The 23,435-nt window shown below is 36.0% G+C and overlaps 1 protein-coding gene across 1 annotated transcript in view; it reads right to left on the bottom strand.

The window, feature by feature from the left end:
• Window positions 1–6,909: 6,909 nt before the first annotated feature.
• The window catches only part of anos1b (anosmin 1b), a 189,199-nt gene continuing 172,673 nt past the window's right edge, over window positions 6,910–23,435 (bottom strand). The window contains exons 11-14 of the mRNA XM_056447647.1: window positions 20,045–20,207; window positions 14,658–14,878; window positions 12,335–12,476; window positions 6,910–9,528 (exon numbers count right to left, since the gene is read on the bottom strand). Coding sequence (XP_056303622.1) covers window positions 12,336–12,476; window positions 14,658–14,878; window positions 20,045–20,207 — 525 coding nt within the window. The 3' untranslated portion in view covers window positions 6,910–9,528; window position 12,335. The remainder of the gene's footprint in view (window positions 9,529–12,334; window positions 12,477–14,657; window positions 14,879–20,044; window positions 20,208–23,435) is intronic.

Genomic DNA, 23,435 nt, shown 5'->3' with positions numbered 1-23,435 from the left:
AAGAAAGCGAACTTTGTCAACGTCACGCACATCACCAGGTTTTAGCCTGAGGTGGCATTCCTGGATCACTGATGTGATCATCGTCCTTCCCAGGGCACACACAGCCGACTTTTTTTGTAAGAGCATAGTTGGTTGCGGTGCGGAGCTCATGAAACCCACTGAAACGCTCAGATCTGCCCGAGTGCCAACCGCAGTGGCGGGGGACAACTGGGGTGGGTGGCTCTTTTGCAAGAGCGAGCCGCGATCTTAACTGCGCAACAGACATGACATCAGTGATGGCATGCACTGCCCGCGAGCACCGCATTAACATGCTGGACCCCCAGACATGAAACGCTGTGCTCGTGCCCATCATCCGGGGATAGGAAACCACCGCATCCAGAAACGCACGGTCGGAGTGACGTCTTGAAAAAGACGCGCTGCACGACCGTGTTGCTCTTTTAGGAAAGCTTTTTTCCTATATACAAACCGCTCTTGGAGGACCGGACCCAAAGGACGCCAGGCAAGGGAGAAATACCCAGCTCGACCATCTGCCACTGCGTATACGCGCTCTGGACCGGGAGAAGCTGCTTCTCGATCTCTCTCTGTAGACACAGGTTGGAGATACCCTCAAAGACTCTCTCAGAAGCTTCGTGAAAGGCTCTGAAAGCGAAAGGATGTCGAGCATGGCACTGGCTGCGTCTTTATAGCATGACTGATTGTCATTGACGCCAGCTGTGCACGCTGACGCTGCCAACTCATTGGCATTTCATTGGCCCGTTTTTATACTCTTTCAGATGATTGGTTTCTGACGAAATCCCCATAGTGGAAGTTTCCACATAGCATTGGAGTTCCCCATCCGAAGGGGAACTATAGGATTTTCTTTTAGTGTACTTGTTAAATTGTAAATTGCTGATATTAAATGTTTCTGACCCGTATCTAAACTGAAAAAATAGTCAAGATGGTGTTCAAGAGGGCGGTTAGGAAAGTGGGGAAACAATTTCTTAACAAAGTGTCTGACCTGAAAGAAACAAAACAAATGACTGTTGGGGAGATTGTATTTAGTGGATAGAGATGAAAAAGGTGCGAATACCCTGTCTTCATATAAATCCTTTACCTCAACGTGTCCACTAGCTGCCCAATAGCGAAAAGTGCTATCAAAACAAGATGGTGAGAAAAATGTATTGTTCAAAATAGGTGTATGTATAGATGTTTTATGCAAGCCTTAATGCTTTCTGAATTGAACCCAAATTTTAATAGTGTTAATGACTACCAAGTTAGAGGAGATTCCGTTGATAATTAATGGAAGCTGGAGTGCAGAGTGCCTTTTGTTGGCACTATCTCTGCGTGAACCCAGGGGGCACAGTTGTCAGCTTGAGGAGGATTCTTCCAGTAGAGAAACTTATTAATATTACAAGCCCAATAATATTGTTAAAAGTTAGGAAGCGCAAGTCCTTTGGATTTAGGAAGTTGGAGAACTGATTTCTTGAGGCGCGCAGGCTTGTTACCCCAGATAAATGAACGTAAAATACCATCCAAATTAGTAAAAAAACGATTTCTTAATGAAAATTGGAACATTTTGTAAAAGATAAAGAAATTTAGGTAAAATAACCATTTTTACTAAATTAATACGGCCTACAAGGGACAAAGGAAGTGACGACCATTTAGAAAAGTGTGATTTGATTTTATCAACCACTGGTTGAAATTTATTAATAAATAAGTTATTGAATGAGTTGGTAAAGAAAATGCCAAAGTATTTGAACCCACTTGTAGCTATTCTAAAAGGAAAATGTGAATATGAGATCTTACTCGCTTCAGAGTTGTCAAATAAAAGTTCACTTTTCTGTAAATTTATTTTATAACCTGAGAGTTGACTGAATTTATCAGCATTGTCAGCATAGAATGAAAGTTTATGGATTAAGCCAAATCGTGATATTCCCTCAAAACCATTATGGCTACGGAGCCATATAGCTAGAGGCTCTATAGCAAGGTTAAAAAGTTAGGGGAAAAGGGGACAGCCCTGTCGTGTCCCACGTTGAAGAAAAAAAAAGGGGTGAATTCAAGCCATTAGTGTAAACTGACGCAACTGGTGATGAATAAAGTAACTTAAACTAAGAGATAAAATTAGCATCAAACCCAAACTTCTCTAGATAAAATATAAATAGGCTTATTTCACTCTGTCAAATGCCTTCTCAGCATCTAATGACAACATTATTTCTGGTGAATTAGAAGGATGTAAAAAGAGGATATTATGAAGTCTCCTAGTATTAAAGAATGAGTGTCTCATTGGTTTAAAGCCTGTCTGATCTAGACATATTAAAGATGGTAGTATAGATTGGAAACGACATGACAACACTTTAGCCAAAATTTTAAAGTCGACATTAAGCAGTGACACTGGCCTATAACTGCTACAGTTGGTGGGGTCTTTATCTTTTTTTAAGAAGCATGAAATTGAAGCTTCGCACAAAGTGGGTGGGACGTGGCCTTCTTTAAATGCATCATTATATAATCTTGCTAAGATTGGGGTTAGTGAGGAGGCAAATGACTTATAAAACTCGGCTGTGAAGCCGTGCGGACCTGGTGATTTACCAGATTTACAAAAAATTAACAAACAAGTAGTCATCATCCCAATTGGGAGCATAGACTGAGGCCAGAATGACTGGGACATTGTTTAGCTTGCCTTGGACTACTACAAAACGACCATTTAGATCTGAAATTATATTCCTAATCTGCAACTGCCTCTCTGGCTATACCACTAACTGTACTCTCTCTCTCTCTCTCTCTCAAAAAAAAAAAAAAAACATTACTAATGCTTTGCTTCTTAGACTTTACACACCTGAAACTTGCCTATAGCACTTATTCACTGTTGCTCTTATAGTTGTGTAAATTGCTTCCTTGTCCTCATTTGTAAGTCGCTTTGGATAAAAGCGTCTGCTAAATGACTAAATGTAAATGTAAATATGGGACTCTTCAAACATGACCTTTCTATGCATTATAGTAGCTGCCCCACAAGCTCTTTAAGAAAATTTGGAATGGTAAAAATTACCCATCCAGGGTCTCTTGATTCATATCTAATCGGAAGGTTATAAATGTGCCATTAGATGTTTTAAATGTAATAAAACCTTGCCAGCTTTAATCCTGTTATTAATTCCTTTGACATTCCAGGAGATTTGACGCATCTCATTGCCATTCACTGTAGTTACACTAGTCATTTCCTAAAATTTTGACAGACTACATGTTGATAATCCAAACTGAAGAATGAAAAATAGAGGGCATAAAAAAGTTAGCAAAGAAAACCAGAAGAAAACAAAATAAAGAAATAAATGAAATAAAATAAATATAAAATACTCCCCATAGAAAAAAACCTAACTGAGCATTCAGGCTCCACATCATAAACCACTTCTACGTTTCTAGGTTAACCATATATCGATAGATGACCAAATAAGGCACTTAAACAGACCTCTAATATTTGCATTCTCTTACAATAGTAACCAATACAGTGAACAAACCATGATGCACATAACATAAATAAACAATGCTGTGACTGGTCCGATAAAAAAACTCAAACTCAAAATACAATTAAAATAAACAGACTTAAAATGATACTATTGTAATAACAGGGATTTAAAAAAAAAACATTGTGAGTTCGTCATCTTGATATTATAATGCAGTGAATTGTCCACCGCATTAATAAAGTTCAGTTTTCCAGTTTTATCAAAAATGTTAGAAAGGAATTAAAATAAAACAAATAATGATAATGACAATAAATGGGCAGCATAACTAAACATCGTATGTGCAACACTTACAGCTGTATTGTACCTGATTGTAGCATTCTTTGAAAACAGCGGTTTGAGAATGCACGCAGTCGACTGTGCGTCAGGTATTTTGGTTTACAACTACCTCAAGGAGGAGAGGCAGACCGGATAGAACGCAAATACTCCTCAGTTTCAGACACCGATGCAAACGATCTTCGACTCCCGTCTTTGGCTCTAATGGACAGTCTCGCAGGAAAAAGCAAAGCTGGTCTGAGCCCTAAAATAAAATTTAGAGGATAACTAAACCCACAGCTGTTTGTTAACTCTTTCTGACGGCGCAGAGGGTAACTAGATGTACTGGTTTTTGCGGTTCTTTTTATAGAGTGAAAACTCACCAAATCGTGGTTGAACTGAAAAGATTCAGTCTGGAGAGAAGTCTAATCTTTCTTGAGCTTGATGTCTCAGTCAGATTTTTAAGTAAATTCAACTTCCAGCAAGGTTGCAGTGACCAAGTTGTTGAGAATATGTAACCTCTTGCTGGAACTGGAACAATTCCATCTTGAGTGAAGTCAGATATTTGTTGAAAATGAAGAGTCAAACTTGATTTAGGTGAATTTCAGTTGTAAAATTCTAAGATGAACCCAAGAAAACAGGGAGAACTTTTGGTTATCTTTAAAGCAGAATCCTTTAATGAGAAGAATTCAGCGTGGCTGTGGCGTCATCGAAAGAAACTCTCCACTGGCACAGCAGACACTCAGTTTAAATACAGCTTTACAGACATTGACACATCTAGGTGGGAACAGTATAAAACAAAGCATGCAAATGAAGTGTTGTTGTCGGCAGGGTAAAATGCCTTTTCAGGCCCCATCTCATCAGCATAAAAAAGTACCCATTCATGATACAGTTTAGCATTAAAACAGTGTGCAAATGATGTTCTGGAGACAGAAACCATCCGACAAGTTGACTGGCTTGAGAAGACAATAGAAAAACTGTGAAACTGACAATTTACATTACTTTGGAGACAGCCAGGGCTCAGGAAACCAAGACATTTTAAGGTTTGTCACACCCTAAAAACAACTTTTCAGTTATATATAGATTATATAAATTTATATTTCCACAGCTGTTTTGAAAATCTACATTGTAAAAAGTGCTATATAAATAAACATGACCTGAATTATATATATATACACACACACACACACACACACACACACACACACACACACACACACACACATATATATATATATATATATATATATATATATATATATATATATATATATATATATATATATATATATATATATATATATATATATATATATATATATATATATATATTTATGTCAGGAAGCACAATTAAAAAATAGCAAAGTATTTGTTTATCAGCACTTAGCCAAGGTCTCCTCTTCAGGGCCATGACTCCTAATCACTGAAGAACATCCTCCATACCTGCCAACATTTGTCTCCATCCTCTTGAGAGCGGAGCGACCTGAAAGGGGTGACTGGTCTGTCCTATGCACCAGGCACCGGCTGCCATAGGAATAGTTGGCAATCATGGGACCGTGGGTGGGGGTGGGGGTGATTTTCCGGGAGTTTTCCAAAGAAATGGCAAATCGGGAGATGGGTCTGAAATACGGGAGACTCATGGGAAAAACGGGAGTGTTGGCAGGTATGACATCCTCCTGTCCTGACAAGTATCCCAAACTTTCTCCATTCTGCGATTACAGTCATTCGTAAGGAGTTTCAATGGAGCCATATCCTCCTTTATTGTAAGCATTAATCTGACCAGCCTCAGTAAATCACCTTTGACCTCTGCCAAATCTCTGTTGTCTCTTATGCGTCTCTAATAGGTGTTTCAGCAAGCATCTCAATTTTAACAATTAATCTTTCTCACAATTAATGTAATTTAACCATCCAGAGACCACAACGTGTACATAAATACACATACACTCACAGGATTAATCCAGTCCCGACATATCAATCTCCAAATAGAAAACCACCATGGTGGTTTTAGCGATTCATTGTTCAACCAAGGTGCCACTGGTGGGTTTCATGTAGCCCCCCACGTGAAACATAATGGCCCATTTCCAATGAGTGGTATGGTACAGTACGGTTTGGTATGTTTTTATGGCCGTTTCCACAGTCAAAAGGTACGAACCGTACCGTACCACTTACTCTGCACCTTTCGAAAGGGTACCAAACACGAGAAAGGGTACCAAAAGGCGGAGCTAGACATGCAGCTGAACGCTATTGGTTTACAGAGATACGCCATTCGCTTACGCAACAAGCCAGAATGAAAACAAACCCCTGCCATGTTTGAAATACACAGCAAGAGATTACAGCGGAATGATAGATACATATAATAATGAGCCATGGTCGACCCGGGCTCAAACAAACCTTGTTGTCGTCTTGATGAACAGCCACAATGCCAAAAAGAAGAGCAGATTCACCCTGTGCTCTGTAGTTTTTACAAGCCAGTCTGAGGCATTAAGGCAAAAAAGGCAAAAAAACATTATTTTTTCAGCAAACGTGAACAAACTGTCTTGTTTAACTATTATCTTCACCTTTTGGACTATTTTGAACTCAGAAAAATGGAATTGCTCTCTAACAGAGGCTACATGTGCTGCTAAAGATTACAGACACAGATGAGAGGTCTGCTCTGACTGTGGGCCATATTTCCTGTTGTTTTTGAAACTAAATAAGCACTAAATGTATGCTGTGTGTAGTTTATCTGTAAGTGGTAACATATCGGAAACTGTAAGGGTCTGTATGTGTTCATATTTGTTTATTTATTTATTTTATATAATTGCTGATGTTACAGTAGGCTAATTGCAGTCATTGATCTGCAGTTATAATCAACTCATGTTCATAGAAAAGTTAATATTAAACATGTATACGGAAGTACTTATGTGTATAAAGCATCTGTTTTGTGAGAAGTGCTTCTCATATGATACGTGAATGACACATTTTCTCGAGCGAAAATGACATCGACTGAAACTACCGTGCTGTACTGTACCGATCAGTGGAACACTGTATACAGAATTATAAGACAACTGTACAGGAGGGTTAAGTGGTACAAACCTGCAGTGGAAAAGCCAAACCATACCGTACCTCATAGTGGAAAAGAGATTTAGATTGTCATTCTGGACACAAATAGTTATGAACAAAAATATGGAGCTTTTTAGTTTATTAGCAATGACAAACCACAGATAATACATCAAATTCAATATTTACAAAGCACAAAAGCACAAGCTTTATTGTACAATCATACATCTTTCAAAAGCATTTATGTCTGAAAACATTGGCCTGTTAAAGCAGCAATTTCCCCAGCAGTCCCATCTAGCCTGATATAACTGATACAGTATAAGGCACTGACATTTCTCACTATTGCTCATAGAAAGTTTAGCATTAAACTCCTTCTGCTCCAGATTAATGAATTACATTCACCTTAATAAAATCAGACATGCTGTTGTTCAAAAATGGCCATTTTCAGATCACCCCGTGCCAACCAGATTTATTTAAAAAAAAAAAACTGTTTAGAGATGTAGTAAAAGTAATATTTACATTAAGTGTTTAATAAAAACCACATATAGTTTTATATAATATAACAAAGCATATATATAAAGTCAAAATGATTCACTCCCCTGTGAAAGTTTTAATGCTTTTCAACTATTTTCCAAGAGATGTTTAACATATCAAGGATTTTTTCCAATTATTTCCTATACACTGTAAAAAGCGATTGCTTTACCTTCCCTTAAAACCTCAAAAATTAGTAAACCCATTGCTTTTAAAGTTGACTTTACTTAAAATTTTGAGTAAACCTGTTGCCTTAAAATGATTAAGTAAATAAACTATGTGCATAATCATGAAAATTAAATTAAGTCAACTCAATAATTCCAAGTTACAATAGATTTAAACACTTTTTAATGTAAAAACAATTTGTTGCTTTTAAGGCATTGAGTTTTCTTACTTTTTTTAAAGTAAAGTAAAAAAAATTGCTAGGCCTACACGAAATCTGCGTGTGCAGAAATCCACAGATTTGTAGCCCGTCGTTTAGTTTATTTATTTACTTGTGTAAATGTGTGTAAATATAGATTTATTCAGTTTTGAACTCATTTCAGTAATATTATTTACTAATATGAAAATATTTATGTGATTTATTTACAATACAAAAATATTGTAATTTTTTGTGTCGTTTAGTACAGTGTTTCTCAACCATGTTCCTGGAGGACCACAAGCCCTGCACACCAATTCTCAACATCTCATTAGCAGAGACTAAAAGAACTGTAACTGGTGTAACAGACAAAGGAGACATCCAAAACATGCAGTGTATCTTGCCGAAAGAGTTTACCAAAGAAGTGGATCTAATTGGATTTGCATTGTATACATTAATGTAAAAAAGTATTATTGTTTAATGACATATATTCAGTTTTTAGTTACGACACTTCCAAAATCATTCAGCATAAATCTGCATATTTTTTTTTTTTTACAAAACTATTTAGCAAAAAATGTCTGGCCCTATTAATAACTTTTTACAGTGTAATATTTTTTTTTACTTCTGGAGAAAGTCTTATTTCTTTTAGTTTGGCTGGAATAAAAGCAGTTTTAATTCTTTGAAAAACAATTTTACTTTATCTTAGTTAAGCCTTTAAATTATTCTTTAAGCTCAATACTATCTTGCAAAATAAGTAGAAAAATAGTATAGTATTACTGTCACCATGGCAAAGACAAAAGATACCAGTTATTAAAAATTTGTTAGTAAAACTAATATGTTAAAAAATGTGTTGAACAAAATCTTCTTTCTGTAAATCAACACAATTTTTTTTTTAAATAATTAAAATTTCACAGGAGAGCTAATAATTTTGCCCCCCTGTATATATTTTTCCCTAATTCCTGTTTAACAGATTTTTTCCAACACATTTCTAAACATAATAGTTTTATTAACTAATTTCTAATAACTAATTTTCTTTTATCTTTGCCATGATGACAGTGAATAATATTTGACTAGATATTTTTCAAGATACTAGTGTTCAGCTTAAGGTGACATTTAAAGGCTTAACTATGTGAATTAGGCAAGTTAGGGTAATTAGGCAAGTCATTATATAACAGTTGTTTGTTCTGTAGACAATCCAAAGTAAATATCCCTTAAGGGGGCTAATAATACTAATATGGGTTTAAAAGAATTAAAAACTTTGACTTTTATTCTAGCCCAATTAAAACGAATAAGACTTTCTCCAAAAGAAAAAAAATATATAGGTAATACTGTGAAAAATTCCTTGCTCCGTTAAACATAATTTAGTAAATATTCTGAAAAAAAGCCCACTGCAGGGCTAATAATTTTTACTTTGACTGTATATAATTATTACAGTTATTATATAAAAATACAGTCTTTATTAATGAAACATGAGCATAAAATGACTACAAATCAATTGAGACAGAAATTCATACTGCTTGTGTTTCATAAATGAGGCCCATTGAGTACAAACATAAATGTCAAGAAAGTAACACGACACATAACTATGCAACTACTACATACATCAGTGCTACACATTTGTACATAAGAAAACATGGTCTGGATATTCAATGTTCATATGTTACAGTACACTGTCATTATCTTCAGTGATCAGTGGGTCTGGTGGGCGTGGCCTTATCCCGTCACACCGTCTCGATCACAACAGAGAACAGACAGGATGAAGAGCGCTTTCATCATAGTCATTTAGGAGATTTAGAATTCGTTGAAATTAGAAACATCATGAGCATATTATCACTGTTCCTCACATCTTTCATCCATCTGCATAAAAAAAAACAAAAAACAAATAACAACACTAACAAATAGCAAGAAATGTAGGTTATGGTTTTGGGTTAGTTACATGAAACTATGCATAATTCATTGCAATTACTAGTAAGTACATATAACATGTGTAACTACATCACTTACACACTTGTATTGTTCAAACTGACTACCTTTCGATATGTTGGTGGCTGTTTTAGCCCCATTGACTTCCATTATAAGGAAATTTTTTCATTGCAAAGCCATGACAGCATATAATCATGCATTCTTGAATGTCGGTGGTTTTCCAGAGGTATAATTTGTTTCATGTTTCATATAATTTCATTTTAATGATGTTTCATTTTTACTTTTGATCATCAGTTGGCAGCATTAACCCTTTAAATAAGCCTATGCAATGAAGTTTCTGGCGATTATAAGGGGTTCTATAGAGTAAAACAGCAGATTATTGTGTGTGTGCATAAACACACTTACTATGTTTACTGTGTTCTGAGAGCTGAGAGGCTTGTTTAGATTTTCTCAGAAATTTTAAGGTGTGTGCAAAGACCCTCCTCTCACACACACACAAACACACGCAATATAGTGTATACAAATTCATATAAAAGTTAGAAACTAAGCTTTTTTTTCACTGCAACTGATGATCAACAGTCAAAATGACAAGTTGTACCCTTTCCCAATAAGATCAAGATCAAGAATGCATGATTATATGGTGGCGCATCTTTGTAATCATTCATTCATTCATTCATTTTCTTTTCGGCTTAGTCCCTTTATTAATCCGGGGTTTCCACAGCGGAATGAACCGGCAATTTATCCAGCACATGTTTTACGCAGCGGATGCCCTTCCAGCTGCAACCCATCTCTGGGAAATATCCATACACATTCATTCACACACATACACTACGGACAATTTAGCCTACCCAATTCACCTGTCCCGCATGTCTTTGGACTTGTGGGGAAAACCGCAGTACTCTGAGGAAACCCACGCGAACGCAGGGAGAACATGCATGCTCCACACATAAACGCCAAATGACCCAGCCAAGGCTCGAACCAGCAACCTTCTTGCTGTGAGGCGACAGCTTATAACTGAAGTCAAAAACAGCCACGAACACAACAAAATGATAGTAAATTTGCCCACAGTATATTCCTGAGTGCAGCTGGAAGGGCATCCGCTGCGTAAAACATATGCTGGATAAGTTGGTGGTTCATTCCGCTGTGCCGACCCCAAATTAATAAAAGGACTAAGAAAATGAAAGAAAGAATGAATATTCCTGAGTTTTTAAAAAAAATTCCAAATCAATTTTCTAAAATATGTGTCAAAATAATATTTGATACAAAAAATCTTTTCATTTGCTGAAACACAGAGAAAGTTATGGCCAAATTTAGTCTCATCATCACCGCAGAGTGGATGAAAACGACCCAACAGCACACAATGGTTAAGAGTTTGTGTGGAAAGCTCATTTCATATAAGTATTTTTAATGATATAGTAAAATGTATGAGATTAAAGGTCAAAATTAAGAGGTAAAAATAAAAAAATGATGCACAAAAGCAAAATGACATGACTATAACGTATAAGAAAAATGTATAAGTGCTAATTAAATCAAAATGATTAGATAATAAAGTCATTATTTTTTATTCCATTAATTATGAGTTTTCATCTTATTATTTTCATCATTTCAACATTTTAATATTTACTCTTTTTATGTCATATTTATGACACAAATGTAACCTGTAACCTTGAATGTCATTTCTGTAAAATTGCATTTGGAGTATTTTATACATGAACAGTTGTTGTATTTTATGATTCACAAGTGTTATCCGTTTATTTACGGTTGTGAATTGCATTATGGGATGTTGATCTGTCGACTTTGGATGTTGAAAATTCAATTTTACAGTTTAACAAAGTGACTTTTATTGACATTTTAATAATATAATATATAATATATTGTATAAGAAATAATTTATAGAGAAATAAGTCTATAAAATAAGGGAAAATGTACAGGCAGTTTATTACAAGGTTTCTGTAGCATAATAAACAACACCAACCCGGACAATATAGCACTGCAAACTATTACAAACACTTTTCAAGGTTAAAAGTTGGTGCAAGAAAGATCAAGATCTCATAATTCAATTCAAAAGCATGAATAAACAGGGAAAAATAAAAAAACAAAACATTTATTCTTTCATTTTGCTTAGTCTCTGTTTCAGGGGTTGCCACAGCGGAATGAACTACCAACTATTCCAGCATATGTTTTACTCAGCGGATGCCCTTCCACCTAAAATCCAGTACTGGGAAACACGCATCCACACTCATTCACACACATGCACGCACGTACGCACGTGCACGCACGCACGCACGCACGCGCACACACACACACACACACACACACACGCACATGCACGCACACACACACACACGCACACACACACACACACACACACACACACACACACACACACACACACACACACACACACACACACACACACACACACACACACACGCACACACACTAATACACTACAACCAATTTAGTGCATTCAATTCCCCTATAGTGCATGTGTTTGGACTGTGGGGAAAAGCAGAGCACCCGGAGGAAACCCATGCCAACACGGGGAGAATATGCAAACGCCACACAGAAATGCCAACTGACCGACCCCTGGACTCAAACCAGCAACCTTCTTGCTGTGAAGACACAGTGCTAACCACTGAGCCATCGTGCCACCCCAAAAATGAAAACTTGAATGACAAAAATATGGAAATCTGCTGAATATTTTGACATGCAGTGTAGAGCATTGCCAGATTTTTACCTCAGTGGATGGTGGTGTTTAAAGCAGGAGTATGGAGGGTTTTGGCCACTGACGGTCCATTTCCCGCTTCAGACAGAACCTGCACCTGAACTCTGTACACACTTGACGGCTGAAGCGCATCTACAGTGAGAGACATCTGATCCTGTAGGACAAAACATTCACTCATTCACACACAGTTTAGCATAACTGATGGCATTTCTCTATTTCTAGCTCATCCATTTGCTTTTTAAAGTTTAAAATAGGAATTTCGTATGGAATCCAGTATCTAAACTGAATTATGTTTTCTTTATTTACAATGAAGCTGTTTTTTTTGGGGTGTTTGACCAATATAATTTATTATTTATTAGTTTTTTTATTGTATACGTTTATGTACAGTTTGTGTATATATATACATATGTATGTCAAAATATGTGTGTATATGTATGTGTGTGTATTTGTATATTATTTGGTTCTCTCCTGACTAATCTAATTTATTGTCCATTGATTGTTTTTGAATGTAAAGAAAAGGGTTGGTGTATTCTTTTTGGGAGCCCTTTGAAAATGAGATGTTGCATCTCAAGGTCTCATCCTTTAAATATATTGAAATTGAAATGATGATTACTAAATTATTCTAACTATATAACTCATTTAACATTAAAAAAGTACTATGAAAGTAAATATGAAAGTACATACAATTTGGCTTTTTTTCACAAGACATCCTACTTATATTCAGCTTAAAGTGCAATTTAAAGGGACAGTTCACCAAATATTCAAATTCACTCACTGTTTGCTCGCCTTCAAGTGGTTATAAACCTGACTTTTTTGAAGGAAGACATTTTGAAACATGTTAGAAACCTGTAAACATTGACTTCCATAGTATTAAAAACAAATCAATGGAGGTCAATGATTTCAGGTGTTCAGCGTTTTTAAAAATATCGTCTTTAGTGTTCAACAGAAAAAAAAATCTTAAACAGGTTTGTGAAGAGTGAGGGGTGGGTAAATGTTTTGACAGCATTTTCATGTTTGGGGTAACTGTCCTTTTAAATGCTAAACTAGGTTAATTAGATTAATAGGCAAATAAGGGTAATTAGGCAGTCACTGGACAACAGTGGCTTGTTCTGTAGACAACTGAAAAGAATTCTTAAGGGGCTAATAATATTGATCACAAAATATATAGTTTTTATTCCAGCCAAATGTAAAACGAATAAGACTTTCACCAGAAGAAAAATATAATATAAGATGCTGTAAACATTTGCCTGCTCTGTTAAACATCGCTTAGGAAATATTTGAAAAGAATTATAATTTCCCAGCAGGAGAGCATATCATAATACCTTCAACTGTTTGATGATTTTTTTATAGAGTTGCATAATTAAAAGTTTACATGATTTCCTACTATACTCATTTTATTTTGTTCTAATTTCTCTGAGATAAGAAAATTATGAATTGTTAGATTTAAATGTACATTTTCCTCAGAACTGAAAGATAAAATCTTACAATTTAGGTTTTACTGTACAAGTTGCAATTATTACGTCATCCACAGAATTATGATATGTAAACTTATGGTCATGAGAATAGGTACAAATTGCAAGACATAATCTGATTCGTACACTGAGTTTCTAACTGGGAATTAAGAGACGGGCCAGAATTTGTGAGTTTTTATCTTACAGTTCTGCCCTATTTTCTCAAAGTACAATTTAACTCACAGTTTCAGGTTTTCAACTTAAAATGCAATTCTGAGAATAAAAATGAATAAAAGAAATCATTTTGTGTGATTAAAAAACAGTACAATTAAATTTTTAAGGGTTTTATTTCACTATGAAAATAAATTCCTATTAAATACAGCAACGAATAAGCCAATGTAACAAAAACTAAACATTTCATAATAGTCCCTTTAAAATCATCCATCAATTAAATCAATAAATCCTAAGTCAAAACTGTAAGATGCAATATTTAGTAAAATGTTTTGTGTGGACATAATTGTGAACTAACTTTTGAACTAATTTCTGAAAAAATAATTGCTTAATTCTGAGAATAAAATACAGATAATAAAATTTAAATGGATAAATAAACATAAATTTGTAATAAAAATATCCCAGTAGTTTACACATCTTAGTAGCCTACATTTGCTTTACTTACAATTTTGAGAATAAAAATCCAGATTATAAGATTTAAATGAAAAAGTAATTTGTGATTAAAAATGATAGAAATACATTTTAAAAAATATTTTTTTTTTCATTGTGGAGGTGAATATAAAAAGGTATCTTTGACATTCTGTCACTTTTATATATGATCTATCTGTTGAAACTGGTGTATTGCAGTGGTCAGTTGTGTTTGTGGTTCTCACCGGTGGCAGGACATGTGTTTGTGAGATCAGTGAGCCGTTGCTGCTGCTGCCACTGGACACTTTGACCCAGGAGAACTGGAATCCAGTGCCTGGTGTCTGACCGGAGCTCTCGGGTGAAACCTGCCAGCTGAAAAGTGCCTGCAGGGAGCCGTTGACCGGCTGAAACAACACTGCCAGCTTCTCAGGCCTCCGAAGGGTTTTCTTCAACTGAGGGTGGCGCTCTAGGACAAAATATTGCACCGCAATGACTAATAAGGTATATCAACACTGTCCAAACACTTCCAGAACTCTGGGTGAATCTATCAGGCTCACATTTCAGTTCAAAATAAAAAAAAGTATACAGTTGAAGTCAGAATTATTAGGCCCCTCTGTTTTCCCCAATTTCTGTTTAACAGAGAGAAGACTTTTTCAACACATTTCTAAACATAATAGTTTTAATAAGTCATTTCTAATAACTGATTTATTTTATCTTTTTATTCTAGCCGAAATAAAACAAATAAGACTTTCTCCAGAAGAAAAAAAATATTATCAGGCATACTGTGAAAATGTCCTTGCTCTGTTAAACATCATGGTTAAAACATTTAAAAAAGAAAAAAAAAAATCCAAAGAGGGGCTAATAAATTTCACTTTAACTGTGTATAAAAAAAGAGAGGCATGTTTTGAGGATAAGTTTTAGGGTAAATAAACATGTTTTTTTTTAAAAACCTATGGTAAAGTTAAAATAAATATTGAGACTAATCAGAATTACAAATGTAAACGATGAGTAATGAAATAAAAAAACTCTACCAGGCTCACATTTCACTTCAAAATAAAATATATAAATAAATAAATACTGAAACTAATCAGAATTACAGACAAATATAAATGAAAAGTGAGGAAATTTTATTATGATAAAAAAGTACCAATTGAATAATACTATGACAATAATCAAAGATCATTGGTATACATCAGGGGTGTCAAAATCAGTTCCTGGAGGGCCGCTGCCCTGCAAAGTTTAGATCCAACCCTGCTTCAACAGGTTTCAAACAAGGCTAAAACTCAATTATTTTAATTGGGTGTGTCGAAATAGGGCTGGAACTAAACTGTGCATTTAGTTAATTTATTAACACATTATTAAATGTTGTGCTTGTTAACATTAGTTAATGCACAGAGTGAGTGAACATAAATAAGTGACTTTACAGCCAATAACTAACATTAGCGAAGGTGATAATAAATGTAATCTGTAATAAATCTATTGCTCATTGTTTGTTCATTTTAGTTCAAATACATCACATATAAGGGGAACACTTTATATTAAGTCAAAATTTGTGCTGTTAACAAACCATTGTTTACTACTAACTATTGTTTACTACTAAGGTAGTAGTTGGGTTTAGGTATTGGGCAGGATTTCTTACTTAGTCTTACTTACTCACAGGGCCATATTATATTAAAGTTGATATTTAGCCACACCATGTAGGTGTTTCATAACATCTAATTTTTACGAGGTGGGTCATTAGCCCAATGCTCAACCCCCAACCTGGTGGACCAGTACATACACACATACACTACAGATAATTTAGCTAACCCAACTCACCTATAGTGCATGTGTTTGGACTGTGGGGGATACCAGAGCAACCCATGTGAGAGAATATGCAAACTCCACACAGAAATGCCAACTGACCCAGCTGGGGCTCAATCCAGCGACCTTCTTGCTGTGAGGCGACATCTCTACCCACTGCGTGCCACCCCATTGGCAAGAATTAGGTATGTAAAACCAAATGATACCTTATACTTACTATAAACAGTTAATATCTCAATAATAGGCAGGTAAAAAGCCAGTAGTTCAAATAAAATACTACTCTAACTTTACTTAAGTGTTACGCATCTAACATCTTAAAGGGGTGGTCCACAGTGTATTTTTAAGGCTTGGTTGTGTTTATAAGATGCAAAGCAATGTGTGCTCATGCTTCACTCTTTTTTCATATATCTTACTTTGATTAAACAGGGTGGGCCATTTATATGAATACACCTTAATAAAATGGGAATGGTTTGCGATATTAACGTCCTGTTTGTGGCACATATGTATTTGTGAGGGGGCAAACTTTTCAAGATGGGTGGTGACCATGGTGGCCATTTTGAAGTCGGCCATCTTGGACCCAACTTTTGTTTTTTCAATAGGAAGAGGGTCATTTGACACATCAAAGTTATTGGGAATTTCATCTTGAAGATACAAGATTTGCAGCACCTGAAACTGTGGATACTGGAAACCTGTGCTGGTATTTCTCCTGCGGTGTTGCTATAAGGTTGTGAAGAGTGGGAGAAGAGGGTTGCATTGACAATCAAACACGATGAGCAGCAAATTGAACAATATGCAATAGTTTTATATTAGTTTATATTGAATTCTATGCAATGAGCATGCAAACACTGCAAAATATTTGTTAATATATAAATGGAAAATAGTAAACTCTACTGACTGGTTTTCCCCTACAGAATTTCACAGTATTTACATTGCAGATCTTGATGGTCAATTTTACTATAGTTTATGACAAATAAGTTCTCATTTGGCCATCTTCTTTTAATGTAGGCCTTTTTAAACCAGTAGGCATCTTAATGTAATGTCCATGGCGTGATTTGTGCACGTGATGTATGCAACAGTATTATTTTATATTGATTACGTGGTGGATGTTGCGCTCTCTTTCTCTCTCGTGAACATGCTAAAATACTTGTACTACATGACAATATAAGTTTTTTTTAGTCCTTGTGTAGAATTTGGTCACTTGAAAAGATAACGCTTTTTTCCAGTACAGCATAAACGCTTTTTTCCCATACAGCATAAACGTGTTTGGCTAAAAGTCCTACATGATGGTAATTGTTTGATTGCAGTGTTTACACATCTGGACTGCACTTCAATAATGCCGTTTTCTGCACATTTTCTGTACAAGTGACATTCCATCGTGTATTAATGTCCATAGGTAATTTGTGTGGCAGCAGTTGTAGGCTCTGCTTGGACATGAATAACGTAGCAGCCTTTGAACTCGCAACGTCACACCCGCACGCCCAACCGAGTGACATGAGCAACACCGAGGCCAGCTTTACCAGGTGTGTGCAAAGCACTTGATTTGCGGTTCAAATTCAATTCTGCTTCCAATCTTCAATGCTTATTTCACCCCCACGCTCCATAATGATAACATCTCAACTAACGGGACAACTTTTCACCTCGACGAGAAATCTTGTGAGACGAGATCTCGTGACACCCCTAGTAAACAGTCAGTCAGAGTAGCTGTTAGATCAGACAGAAAACGAAGAGCACACTGCTAAACCTCATTCCTGCTTTCTAAAATAAAATCTGACAATCATCTTTCACGTATATTCGGAATAAGCATGTGTACGTAATATGAAATGTTCACATATCTTTTGCGAGTTTGTTATTTGAGATGTATAGTGCACGGAAAGCAGCCACATAGAGAGACACTGCAGCGCTGCTGAAGATTGTGGCTGTTTACAGCAGTTTGACTAAAAAATATGAATTTGTAGTTAAACTGTTGGCGGTGCCAAACAGCATTTCCCATTGTTTACATCTTTGTTTACGGCCTCGCTACAACATACTGTTAACGCTAGAAACTGTGCATGTAAAAGATCAGTTTTAACAAATAAAAAGACTTACAGGTTGTGGCTCACAATCCACATCTTCGTTGGTTGAAAGAGCTTTAACCAAATCCAGCACTGAACTGGGAGAGATTCTGGAAGCTCTCCTTTGTCAAAGGTTAGCTATATCTTTATTATAATTCTCTTGAAGATAATTAAAATTAATTGTAAGCACTTCTCTCTTTGTGTCGTGTCCTGTGGAAGCCTAAATACAGAAACAGAAGAAGCTCTATGGAAAAGCAGCATTTGGACGACATTTTAGCTTTCTCTGCTATAACATTACAGCGCTTCTGGCCACGCCCTGTTGCTGCGCATGGTGTATGCATGTGGTGAATGTGCATAGCCTGAAGTGATCTCACTAACCAGGATGTATTTTTTGTAGTCCCCAAAGTTCGTTCACTGTATGCTTAGCTAAGCTAACTCTGTAAAAGCCAATGTCTCCCTTTGCATTGAACTTTGAGCATATTATATTCAGAGATGTTGTTTATGTTCACACAGCTACATTACACATCAACTAAAGTTTAAAATATAATATCGTAGTGGACCACACCTTTAACGTTAATACATTTAGCATTACCTAATGGAACCTTATTGTAAAGTTCATTCATTCATTCATTTTCTTTTCGGCTTAGTCCCTTTATTAATCTGGGGTCGCCACAGTGGAATGAACCACCAATTCATCCAGCATTTGTTTTATGCAGCGGATGCCCTTCCAGCTGCAACCCATCACTGGGAAGCACAAACACACTTATTCACACACACTATGGACAATTTGGCCTACCCAATTAACCTGTACCACATGTCTTTGGACTATGGGGGAAACCGGAGCACCCAAAGGAAACCCACTCGAACGCAGGGAGAACATGCAAACTCCACACAGAAACGCCAATTGACCCAGCCGAGGCTCGAACCAGCGACCTTCTTGCTGTGAGGGGACAGTACTATCTACTGTGCCACTGCATTGCCCTTATTGTAAAGTCTCATCTATTTTTCTCATAAATGTGACTCATTAATTATAATTTTACTTACGAGTTTGCAAACCAACGACAACAACTTTTCATTAAAAAATTGCCTTTTTAATCCAATAATTGACATTTTCACATGGTGCATTTTAAAGATCCTTTTTCCCACATCTATAATTAAATCTCACAATTTACTTTATTTTTAAAAAAATAAATATTGTTCATTCATCATTGAAAGTGTTTAATTTATGCTAGTTTCAACAGGCTCAAATCATGATAAACAATTTCATAAGTAAAATATTCAGACACAGTAATGAGAATATAATTGACTGACTGACCAACTGATCTACACTCTCAGAAATAAAGGTACAAGAGCTGTTAATGGGGTGCTACCTTTTTGTAAGGTGCATATTTGTACCTATAGGGTCCTTATTAATACCTCAAGGGTACATATTAGTACCTAAAAAGTACAAAAGTGTACTTGAAATTTTTAGGCAGTAATATATACCTTTGAGGTACAAATATATACCCTTTAAGTACAAATATGTACCTAAATATGTACCACCCCAGTGACAGCTTGCAAACCTTTATTTCTGAAAGTGTAATTAGTCCAATTAAATTCAATTCATCTTTATTTGTATAGCGCATTTGTATAGCGCAGCTTCACATAGAAGATTATAGCAGCTTCACATAGAAGATTTCACATAGAAGATTATTAGTATGAATAAAATCTGGACGTAATCATTTGTCTGTAATTTAGATCACAATAAATCTGTCTGGATGTGCTAGATGTCATCTTACCCTCTCTGGCACAGGCAGCAGGTTTTTTCCGTCTCCCCATCAGCGATAAACAAAGTGGGGTGGTAACCGAAGTCGTGACCTCTGACCTCTGCTCTGTAATGGGCTTCACTGCCACACGGTACTTACAGGCAAAAAGCAGGCCAGTAATAACAAAATGTGTTCCCTTAAAAAAGCAGAAAACAGCACAGAGTTATTACACGCTACGTTACATATCTTTTCTGTTGAGAATGAAATGAAAGAGTAAATGAAAACCACACTGAAGGCTCTGGAAAACGACCCAGATAAGTGCTTCACCCATCTGTATCATAATGATAATCACACTGAGACTCGGTTGCACGTTTCTATTGTGTCCAGAGTCAGTGATGACAGATACTGCGCTGCCATTATCTGCTCCACTATTCAGCTGCATAAAGAAATCAGATGCACGAACACCACACTGAGGATACATTCGAGGGTCACGCACAGGTTTGGCAGTGACATCATCTCTTCACTATTACGATCTGAAATGTGAGAAGACATGATTCAAACCCTTTTTTTCTGTGCTATTTCTATTTTATTATATTTCATAAAAACTTTATTCCCAGCCATTTCATCATGAAGAAATCACCATGGGGAGAGAGATACAAAAGGACTGTTAAAATGATTTATTGCATGGCTTTTTGGAATACTTGATTCTGATTAGTCAGTCACAACCTTCCATGTTAGGAAGGTCCATTACTAGGGATAAAGTACATTCAATTCTTTATTTCTATAGCGCTTTTACAATGCATATTGTGTCAAAGCAGCTTAACATAGAAGTTCCATAATATTAGCTAAATCATTTTCAGTTAATGACAATCCATATTGCGCTCATCAGCGTCACTTTTGTTAATTTAATCAACTTTGATCACAATGAGCCAGGCTTTACGAACTATACTCTACTCCAGTGTTGCGAATGCGATCTGCTGATCTAACAGTCACAGCACAACATGATTTAGAAACAGCAATGAACTCCTTGTTGCAGGTAAAAATTAACCCATTTAATGCTAAACTAAATACATTTCTCCACTGATTATTTATATTAACAGGAACAAATAGTCTTGGAGAAAGTTTTTTGTGTTGTCATGAACGCGACACGCAGTTTTAATTGTGAATGAATAGAGAGTGATTGACAGGCGCAGTGGAGAGAAGCGCTGAACTGAACATGAATTTAACCACTTGACATCTGTACTTCACATTAAACTATAGAATGGCTTCAGTACATTTGGCATATAGTAGGCCTACATGACAACTTTCTAGTGCCTTATCATAGGAGACCTTCATGGCTTTTGTTGACTTATAAATTACACAGAACATAGAGCATGCGCAAGATCGGATTTGGATTGGTACTAGCTGGCCGCTACCCGAACCAACAAAAATATGCGATATCGGACCGATGTCCGATGCAAGTATCGGGATTGGTGCATTCCTACCATGAACTGAAGTATAGGAGGACACTTAAAGCAGGTCGCACACCAGAAGCGCCGCAATCGCTGCAGCGTGTTGCGTAGCGCCACGCAGCACCATACATTTCAGAATTCTACACACAGATTTCTATTAGGGCACACACACCGGCACCGCAAGTTGGTGGCTGTCCGCGGCGCCCAGCCACGACTAAGGACACTGTTCATTTCTCTGCCGCGCCACAGAGCGCCATCTGATTAGTTTCTTGTTAAATATCATGCGAATGTCCGCGTCTGGTGTGTGATACTTTTAACTGTCATGTGCGCGCCGTGTCACGGCACCGAGCGGAGCTTCCGGTGTGCTACCTGCTTAAGCGTATTACTCTTAAAGAGATTGTAATTTTATTTGATGTCTAATATGCTTTTAATTGTATAAATTAAACTTAACTGAATGATATTAAAGTAATGTTTATACCAAATCTGCATTTTGAAATCTACTAGAACAGTGTTAATATGTTTTGCTAAACTGTGCATTATTGCAAATGTTTCAAAAAAGTTTAAATGCAGAAAATACGCTTTTTAATGTTTTAAAATTTTAATGGACCATGTCCTGTGTGTTTTTATTCTAATGATGTCATGTTTTGTTTTATATAGAAAACAGGGAAATACCAAAGATGCTTATGTCATGCAATTTATTGGACTCTGCAAAGCAGCATTATAACAGATCCTTAAAATGTATCGTCTGAGCAGAAGATCTCCAATCAATGGCAACATGATAAAAGCTACACTGCTGTGTGCCACACCACACACTCTGCTTCATACTACAAGGATAATAAGTGTTGAATAGTTGGTAACACTTTATTTTGATGGTCCATTTGAGTCAGGGCCGTGTACAGGGGGGTGGCCCGGTGGCTAGAGCCTTCACTTCACTTCACCCTCCCTTCACTTTGCGATCGGCAAACATCCTCTCTTACTTTGCGATCGCCCTTGCCCTATTATAGGAATATTTGGTTTAATCACAGATCCCAGTTTAGACAATAATATAAAAAGTATGATTTCTTTTTCAACATTAATTGCTGGACTGCTTATACTTCTCAAATGGAAGAACAAATTTCCTCCAACTTTTAATCATTATATTAGGGACTTTATGTACCATCTTAAAATGGAGAAGATTCGGTACTCCACCAAAGGTTGCAGTTAAATATTTTATCTTATTTGGCAGCCAGTGCTGACATATATAAAACAAATGGATCCAAACTTAATATTTTCAGTTTGACAGTTGTTTATTTGTTTCTCACATTTTTGTTTCCTTCCCATCATGTTATTTTATATCTAAATTATTTTATTTCGTTTATTTTACATTTGCTAAGCCTATTGTGACTTGTTGTGTGTGTATATATGTACAATAGATGAGTGAACATAAACTGTAACTTTTATCTACTTGTATTGTATGCATGTATATATTATGACATGATGTAAAACAGATTAAAAATAGGCATAACATTGTATAGAAATGGTGCAGTGGGGTGGGGGGCTCTGTTGGAGCAAAGATAATTTGTCTCTGTTTTTCAAATACTTTTGAAATTGATGTTTTATTGACCAAAATGTTAATAAAAGATTTGAAAAAAAAAAAAAAAAAAAAAGAAATGAGTTATTAAAACTATTATGTTTAGAAATGTGTTTAAAAAAATATTCTCTCAGTTAAACAGAAATCAAGTTAAATCAGTTAAACAGTATATTTACTTAATATTTGTAAACTAAAACACTATTTATATACTGAATAAAAATGCTAATCCAGCAGGTGGCACCTCTAGAAAAGCAGGAATAACCGTGTTTCCCTGGTTTACTCAAGTAAGCAAAGCAGCATAAAGTCAAATCTAGCAGGATTTTATCGATTTCCGAAAAACTACACATCCCAATATTCAAAGATTAAATTCAGGCAAACTTTAGCATACTGATAGAAAATGTAA

This window comes from Danio aesculapii, chromosome 22 (assembly GCF_903798145.1).
Source record: "Danio aesculapii chromosome 22, fDanAes4.1, whole genome shotgun sequence".
Classification (NCBI taxonomy): Eukaryota; Metazoa; Chordata; class Actinopteri; order Cypriniformes; family Danionidae; genus Danio; species Danio aesculapii.
Note: the sequence above shows the minus strand (reverse complement) of the source record. Positions and strands in the feature narration are given on the sequence as shown.